At 52.4% G+C, this 9,166-nt stretch overlaps 1 protein-coding gene across 1 annotated transcript; it reads right to left on the bottom strand.

Moving 5' to 3' along the window:
* Window positions 1–5,731: 5,731 nt before the first annotated feature.
* On the bottom strand, window positions 5,732–8,742 carry Fzd5 (frizzled class receptor 5). The gene is made up of 2 exons (XM_055616781.1): window positions 8,124–8,742; window positions 5,732–7,828 (listed from the first exon to the last, which is right to left on the bottom strand). The coding sequence occupies exon 2, from the start codon at window positions 7,562–7,564 to the stop codon at window positions 5,807–5,809; it is 1,758 nt and encodes a 585-aa protein (XP_055472756.1). The 5' UTR covers window positions 7,565–7,828; window positions 8,124–8,742; the 3' UTR covers window positions 5,732–5,806.
* Between the last annotated feature and the right edge of the window lie 424 nt (window positions 8,743–9,166).

The raw sequence follows: 9,166 nt of genomic DNA, 5'->3' as shown, positions 1-9,166 counted from the left end.
GTTAAGACAGTAACACACCTTTGATCCCAGCACTCTGGAGGCAGAGGCTGGTGGCTCTCTGAGTTGAAGGCCAGCCTATGGTCTACATAGTTCAGCTAGAAAGACCCTGTCTCAAAACAAAAGATTATTAGCATTAGAGGAAGCGGTTAGTAAGAAGCAAACAAGGACTCTTATTTATGCACATTTTTAAATGAGTAATTTTAGATTTACATAAAATTTAAATATTTTATTAAAATTCAAATATCTTTTTATAAATAAAACAAACCCACCAAAAGTCCCAGGGATAACTGAATCTCAAATTCCTGGGGCTGAGACTGGAATCTATCTCCCAGGAAGAGCCCCGACTGATTCTTATGCAGACACCCTTTGAAAGCTTGTCTCCACTCCTCCCCATTCCACAACAGGGACAGCTGCAGACTCCTCACTTTACTTACCTTCTCCCGATTTAGCCTTTTGAATCTTCTGAAACCCCAAAATATAAGTACTGTTCTTTCCTTTTCAAAAATAAGAAATCTGAAATACAAGTGTCCCGGATCAGGCTCTATAAATAGTGGAGCTGGAATTTGAACCAACAATCAGGCTGTATCCTCAGTCCATACGCACAAACATTCAGCATGGTTCCCATCTTGACAAACTAAAGAACTCTGTGATTGAGTCATTAAAAAATGGTGTTACTGCGAATGATTTTGGGGCCCGCCTTTTCTCCAGCCTTATCAGGGCTCCACTTTCTGACTACCTTTTCTCCACTGGGTGAAAGTTGAACCAAGAGAACGAGGTAGATGTGCCGAGGTAGATGAGGTAGATGAGTCCTGTACGTAGGAAGGAACTGTGGTTGCTCTTCAGCAAGATGCTGTTCCTTCTCAGAATTCCTCTCTCTCCCCCTGACTTATACTGGAGTCTACTGCGATCATATTGACATAATAATTAGTCATTATTATACGTCTGTCCTATACATTTAAAACCTGAAGTACCCATCTTTTCCTCACATTTTCCCACAATGCCAGGGAGTATCACTGGAGAACTCCATGGGGTAGTGGTTACCTTAGGGGTCTGTAGAATTTTGCCAAGGCAAAAGCCCACAAGTAGAAGTAAGTCTGGCAATAAGCATTCTGACATCTGTCCAAATTATCTGGAGGTGGGTATGGGAACTGGGTGTCATTTTCAATGAATTTTGCTCCTCTCTCAGCTCCTGATTTGAAGTTATTGGAGCTCAAGAGCTGAAGGAAAAGCCTTTCTGGGAGCTCCTGCCCCAGATACACAGAGCTTGCAGCATGAAGCGTGTCCAGGAGGCATCATCATGCGTACATGTCTGTCGGCCCATGTCTCTGATCTTCCTCTAGATGTATTATTGGAAGCATGGGCAGGAGAAATCCAGGAACCACAGTCAAGGAGAATGTGTCGTGCTTACCTCCTCTTCTTTCAATGGGAATTTGCTCAATTTTACTGATAAAAATGCAGCTACCTACACTTTAAGGACATCTGAGACATCTGTTGTTAGTGATAGTGTTAGAACCTGCATCTGTTATTCTTAGAAACCGATACATTTCTCCACAGAGGAGAAAAAGACTACAGCGCCATTGCATTTCTTCACCGTTGCTTTAATGCATTTTAAAAAGTTATCTACATTAACTGGGAACAAAGAAACAAAAATAGACATTTCTTTGTTTCTCATAAATAACTAATCTCCATATTTGATAAAAATCTTAAACCATTATTTTACCTTCCCACAAATATAATACAAAAAAATTTTCAAAATAAAGTCAACAAGTTAAGGATCTTGAGACTAAACACAACTGCTGTTGTACTGACTCCCAGGCACAAAACCAAACCGAACTCTCTTCAGGATGCTCTGGGTTTCCTGTTGCTAGTGTTACAGATTCAGAATCACTTCAGTCATAATCTATAGCTTCAAGCTGATTGTCTACAAATAAAATATTGCTGGCTCTGACTTGTGAGTGCTGGATATGGCATGACAGCGATGATTCTTACTGCATGGGATAGGCACTACACATGTATGCAAATCATACACAGCACTGAATGCCCTGGACTCTAACTACTGACTCGGTATGTGCCTCATTTGGCTCAGTAATAAATTCACCTGCACCAACCCGTATCAAAAGTCACTAAATCTCTCTCTCTCTCTCATATATATATATATAGAATATATATTACGTATATACACACCCACAAAACATACATACTATACATAGTTTGTAACAAAATGAATTAATATTCTTTTAAAACGATGTACCACACACAGACATTATCCTGGATGAAATAAATCCTGCAATTATCATCAAGCTACCAGAAGGCTCTGAGAGTTTGAAAGAGGTTAGTTACATCCTGCCTACCTACCCTTCACCTTTCCCAGGGTCACGTGATTGGACTTTGGAGACAAGAAAGGGCACCAAGAGGCAGCAGGCAATTCTTAGCCACTGTACCTCACACCTGCCTAGAATTGTGATGTGCTCAGTCCTGTTTGCCACATTTGATGTTAGAAAGCACTTATTCAAAGCTTTGTCTCTCCTACCCCCCTTTGTCTTCTTTAGCAGGGGTAGCAGTTCATTAAAATATACAACTACGCTCCCCAGCTCTGGGGGTTCCCATTCTACAAGCCAGTGCAGGTCATGGATGCTGTCATTAAGGCTCGATGTACGGTTTATGACGTTTTCTCTTGGAAGCCAGTGTCAACATTAGTGCTGCCCTAGCCCAGGGGAGAACAACCTAATGAATACTAACTTAGAACCAGTGCCATTGGCACGTCATTTAAGCTTGTACATGCACACAATTACGAGGCATACACACGCAGGCCCTGGTCACTGAGAATGGTCACATGAAGCTATGACAAAGGGGTTACAAGAATAAACCAATAAGGCACCAAGAAAATTGATTTCATCCAATTTAGACAATTCCAAAATGTGAGGTGGGAAATAATGTAAAATTTAAAAAAAAAAACAACAAAACAAAACAAAACAAAAAACCCAAAATTTTCTAATATTTGGCCATCAGAGTCACCGAGGTCCCATTTCTTTCTTTTTTCTATCTAAATTGTCACCCTCTGACCTGTGAAACATCCCAGTGCTCACAAAGGTGATGGAGTGGCCCAAGACATGTACCCAACAACTGAAACCAGCCTTCTAAGTCCTCCCCAGTACACAAAGCTGGCAGTGCAGAAGTTGCTCACAGCAACTTCTTCACAGCTTTTCATTTCACGTATTGTTATCACAGCAGATATGCAAAGTAGAGGAAAATGCGTGGTGGAAAGAGGGGGTAACCATCTGGACATGCAGCTTCCCTCTTCCCTCCTCTAGGCTGGCCAGAGGCTCATGCTGACTTCCTGGAAACAGGTGGGCTTCCTCTTTGTCCCTCTTAGGGTACAAGAAAAGGGGAGCGCAAAGATGAGAACAGAAACAAGACAGATTTCTGAAGCTTCTTCCAAAGGTGTTATCTGCATAGCCCCTACACCACAGCCTTGGCATCCATCTGTTTCAACTTCCTTATTTTTCAAAGGGTATTAATTGTTCTTTTTTTCTTTTTTCAGCTTTGGCACGTTGCTAACATGAAAAAAAATAATTTAAAAAAATGAATTGTATCACTTTCACCCACTTCATCCCACAACTTTTAGATACACTGTACATCTTTTCTAGATTCCTCCACAACTTTGTTTGTGAAGAGGGAACAACCCAAACTAGGCACAGCTGACTCTGGCAGCAGATTCCGGGAAGACATGCTAAAAAAGCCGAGAGGTCAAGGTGATAAGAAAAGGGCCTCATTTGAAAGACAGGAGAAATGGTGCAGAGACAGGGAGTCTATTGAGGTTCCCGGAAGAGGCTAGTGAATAAATAGAATAAGACATACAACCGAGTTTTGCAGCTATGTGGATGAAGTTTTGTGGAAGCCACTGAACTGTTCATTTTGATTCAAGCAGATCGAGGGCAGTGTCTTTGTGAGGCTCTGGGCAGCCTTAAGACTTAGGAGTCTTAAGCATTTAAATTCCCAGTGGCAACTATGCATTTCTCCACTCAGTACCTGGGAGGTAAAGCTGACTCAGGCTTAACTCCCACCCTCCCCACCCCCAGCTGCTGCAAATGAAAACCAGCATGCCTAGACTCCAGCTGTTTTTCTACGGAAGCTTTGTGGAGCTGTAATTGCTTGACCATTTTAGCTCCCAAAGTTTAGTCCCCACTCTTGTCTTGGTCCCTGGGACTTGCTGGTTGATACAGTGTCGTTCCTTTCCCAGGAATGGCCTCACACTCTGAGTGAATGAATAGTTAAACAGATTAGAAGAGCAAACAGGCTTCTCTAATAGCAGGGAACCTGTGTGAGTGGGGTGCCCGCCAACTATACAGGCTCTCTCAGAAGAGGAAAAGAAAGCGAGGCGGTCCGTCCTGCCGTAGCATTGTACTGACCCGTACTACAAAGCTTAAGTTGTGAGTCTTGTCTGTTTTCAGAGACGCCCAGGGCACCGCGTTGCTGCTTTGGGGAGTATCTGGCTTTAAACTAGCCCTGAGTTCAGGGACACTGGTCTTCCCTCCACCCAGCCAATGTTTGTTCCCAGGTAACTGGCCCTCCTTCCCCCAGTTGGAGCACTTCATTGGAGGGTGGGTGTGGCTTCTAATCACGGCTCTCCAGGAGGAGGAAGGAGAAAGGCAAGAACGACTGTTTAACACGATAAAGGAGGTGGGGTAGGAGGAGCAGATAAGCAATGGGAATTTACTTTAATTACTGGAAGCATATCCGTTTTTTGTCCTTTAATCTAAAAAGAGAGCCCCCTTTATCAAGGATTCCTAAGTACTTCCAGAAGAAGGGAGCGGGTTTTACTTTTACTGAAATTTGTAGCACAAGTTTTTTGTTGTGTGTGTGTGTGGGTTTTTTTTTTTTTTTTTTTTTTTTTTAAACAATAAGGGATCACTGGGGCTTATGAAGAACCACCCACTCCCCCTCTGGCACAAAGCTCACCACCTCACCAGTTCAGAATTCACATTCACCCATCAACCATCCCTCAGGCTCTCACTCACTATGGCCAATGTTTATGCCCGGCACTATAATGCTACCTCTAACATATTCAGGACGCGACGCTGGCTCTGTCAGCGCAGCTGAGCTGAAAAGAGCCCAACTCTTGCTGAGCCAGGTTAAGGAGGCTCACAAAACCTCTAGCCCCCTCACCTTGTCACTTGGGGACAGTCCTAACTATGTCATGGGGAAGACTGGGGGCTAGACAGAGAAAGAGCAGATGGCCTCTAGCCTCCAAGTGTCTTGGACATTTTAGACAATGTAAGGAGAAAGTGGCTAAAAAAAACACTCCACACCTTCCCAGTCACAGCAGCCTTTCACTGTTCACATAAAAAAAAAAAAAAAAGACAAGTAAAAAAGAAATTTTTTTCTTAATTTAGACCACACAGCCCAAAAAAAAAAAAAAAAAAAAACAACCTGAACCAATGGTAACCTCATTACAATGCCAGCTTGAGGATTGTGAAGCCCCCCCACCCCCCGAAAGCAAAGGTAAATTTTGTTGCCAAAATGCAACAAAGTTAAAAAATTAAAATACATATAAATTAAAACAGGGTACTTCTAAAGAAGGCAGTAAGAAATGCAAACCAGAACGCACTGCACTGGAGCTGAGCCCCCGGTAGAATACTGGGGGCAGGTAGGTACTCTCTTGAAACTGTCCAAGCCCGCTCAGGGAGGGGGCTTCAGCACCAAGAAGGTAAAACGGAAGTGACCTTCACAAAGCTAGCAAGCAAAATAACCCTCTCCTTCAACTCCCAGCGCAGTCCCTAGGCCTCGGCCTAGGCCTCCAGGCCTCCTATACGTGCGACAGAGACACTTGCTTGTGGTATGCGGCGGCGGGGCCAGGCGGCCCGGTCCTGCCGGTGAGCGCGGCGCTGGCCTCCGCATAGTCCCCAGAGGCCATAGCGCCACCGCTCTTGTGGCCCCGCCGGGAGCTGCAGCAGCAGCGGCTGGTGAAGCGCCGCCAAGACTCCAGGGTCTTGCCGGACCAGATCCACACCCCCGACGTGATGCCCACCACCAGGCACATGAAGTACTTGAGCATGAGCACCCAGTACTCAGGTTTGGCGCGCGGCTGGCCAGCATCAGGTCCCGGGCAGGCGCAGGTGAGGGCGGCCTCCCAGCTCTCCCGGTAGTGCTGCTCATACAGGTAGCAGGCCACCACGATGCTGGCCGGCACCGTGTAGAGGAGGGTGAAGATACCGATGCGGATCATGAGCTTCTCCAGCTTGTCCGTCTTAGTGCCGCCCTGCTTAATGACGCTCCGGATGCGGAAGAGCGACACGAAACCCGCCAGAAGGAACAGCGTGCCCACCAGCAGGTAGAGCACCAGCGGGCCTAGGACGAAGCCTCGCAGCGAGTTCAGGTTTTGGTTGCCCACATAGCAGATGCCGGCCACCGGGTCCCCGTCCACGGAACTCAGTGCCAGCGCCGTAATGGACTTCACACTGGGGATGAGCCAGGCGGCCAAGTGGAAGTACTGGGCATAGCCTGCGATGGCTTCATTACCCCACTTCATGCCGGCCGCCAGGAACCAGGTGAGTGACAGGATGACCCACCAGATGGAGCTGGCCATGCCGAAGAAGTAAACCAGCAGGAAAACGACCGTGCACAGCGCAGGGCCGGTGGTCTCATAGTGGATGTGGCTGTGCTCTCGGCTGCAGGCGACGCTGGCGTGGCCCACGACCAGGCGCACCAGGAACCCCAGTGACACACACAGGTAGCACGCGGACAGGAAGATGATGGGGCGCTCCGGGTAGCGGAATCGCTCCATGTCAATGAGGAAGGTGGCAACGGTGGTGGACGTGGAGATGAAGCACAGCACGGACCACAGGCCGATCCAGAAGGTGGCGAACGTGCGCTCGTCCGGGCTGAAGGACGGCTGGTAGCAGGGCACCGCACAGTTGGGCACCTGGCCCGTGCGCACCTTGTTGTAGAGCGGATGTGTCTCCTTCAGGATGGGCACGAAGGGCTCGCGGCACGTGCACACGGACGGGCCTCCCGAGGGGCATTCACCTCCTGAAGACGGCGCCCCCGGCGGCCCTGGGAGGGTGGGTTTGGCTGGGAAGGACTTGGGAGAGGCGGTCGTGGCTTCGCTCCGGTTATAATCCATGCACAGCACCTCGGCGTCGCCGCCCAGCACCGGGAGGCGGTCGCAGCTCATGCGCTCAGGCCAGGCGAAGCCGTACTGGCGCATGAGCGGCGAGCAGCCGGCCTTGGCGCGCTCGCACACGGAGCGGCACGGTGGCAACGGCTTGTGGTAGTCGGGCAAGCAGATGGGCGTGTACATGGAGCACAGGAAGAACCTCAAGTCCGGTGAGCAGTGGATCTCCACCAGCGGCCAGAACTGGTGCACCTCCAGGCCTGCCTCGTCCTGCGTGTCGTGGTTGAACTGGTTGGGCATGTGCGTCAGGTTGTAGCCGATGCCGCGGCACATGGGCACCGTGATTTCCTGGCACACGGGGGCCTTGGAGGCGGCCGCTGCCCGGCCCACCAGCTGCGCCAGCAGCAGCAGCAGCAGCGAAGGCGGCGCGGACGGGTCAGGCCGAGCCATCGCCCCCTCCTTCGCCCGGCCTCTCACTGCCCGTCGGATCCGCGGCTGGGGCTTCCCTCTCCCTCCCTCCCGAGTCTTGAGCGTGACGCTCGGGCTGGCAACCTGTTGTTTGTTTTGGGTTTTTTTCCCTCTCTCTCTCTCTTTAAAGAAATCCGTCCAAAGATAAACTGTTTCGGGAAGGCGCTGCCTCCGCCGGGCAGCGCTCAGCTCTACGCCAGAGAGGGCTGGAGAGACGATTAGGGCTCCGGTTCCAAGGACAGAACTCTTAAGAGAGAAGGTAGGGAAAAGAGAAAAAAAAAAAAAAATCGCAACCACTCCTCTTGGAGGAGCGTCGGCCGCTCGGTCTCTGCAAGCGGGCGCCAATCGCTACACGAACTCCTTTCCTCCCCTCCACCTCCTGGAACCAAACTTCAGACTCTCTCCCACCCCGCTGCCCGCGCCCGCCTCCCTCTCCCGGCCCGGCCCTGCAGGCTGTGCCTGGGGCCAGGGAGCTCAGTGCCCGAGAAAGGGGACGGGGGAGCCGGGAGACCTGGGGTTCCGGGCAGACGCGGGCTCTCACCTCTGAAGGTCCTGCTGGGCGGCAGACGTCCGCAGCCAGCCGGGCCCCTCCGCCCCGCGACTCCGACCCGGGCCGGATCTGGAAAAGTTTAACGACGAGCTGGGTACCTGTGGCGGCGACGCATGGCAGCAGGTGGGGAGCCGTTTCAGAGAGCAGGGCGCCCCTCGACCACGGCGGGCGCGCGCCGGTGAGCCGCCTTGTCTTCGTTCGGAGCCCTCTGCATGCTTCGGGCGGAGCGGGGCAGGGGCAGGCCGTGCCTTCCACCGGTGTCCCGGGGTCGGGGTGAAGGGCAAGGGCGCCGGGCAGCGCCTGGAGGTGCGGCGGCCGGAGGGGACCCCGCCACCTCACAGCACAGCGAGCAGCCGGCGCTGGCCGCCGGGCCGGGACTGCATGGTCCGCGCCCGCCGCCGCCGCCGCCGCGTCCCGCCAGCCGCTCGCCGCCTCCCCTGCAGGGGGCTCCGCGCTCCAGCCGAGTCCGGGGGGCGGGCGGTGGCGGCGCTCTGGGGACGCGCCCCGTCCGGCTCCTCCCCCGAGCCCTCGCACTCTTTCGCCCACCTCCAGCGGAGCGCCGAGCGGTGCGCGACGGCGGCGGCGGCGGAGGAGGAGGCACGGCCGCGGGCTGACTGCCCTCTCCCGTCCCGCCCGGGTCACCTGCCTCTAATGCCCGCCGGGAGGCCCCGCCCCGGGCCCGCCCCCTCCCGCCCTGCCCGGAGCTGGGCAGCCCCGCCGCGCGCTCCCCTCCACCACGTCCCCGCCCACCGCCCCGACGTCCGGGACTCTCCGCGAGCGCCCCCCCGCGGCCCCGCCCGGAGCCGGAGCCGCGGAAGAGCGCCGGCCAATCGCGGGCCTGGAGGCGAAGAGGGCGGGGCCTGGAGGCGGAGAGGGCGGGGCCGATGCTAATGAGGCCTCCCGGAGAAGCCGGGCGGGAAAGCTGGCCCCAAGTCCTCCCGGAGTTTCTCCGCGGTTGTCCGCCGCCGTCGGGCTCGCTCTCCTGGGGGGTTCTGCTTTCTGAACGCCCCCTTCCAGGGCTTCGGGCCACCTCT

Source organism: Psammomys obesus, unplaced genomic scaffold (genome assembly GCF_907164565.1).
Source record: "Psammomys obesus unplaced genomic scaffold, mPsaObe1.curated_primary_1811, whole genome shotgun sequence".
NCBI classification, from domain to species: domain Eukaryota; kingdom Metazoa; phylum Chordata; class Mammalia; order Rodentia; family Muridae; genus Psammomys; species Psammomys obesus.
The sequence above is the reverse complement of the archived record's forward strand: the minus strand, read 5'-3'. Positions and strand labels throughout refer to the sequence as shown.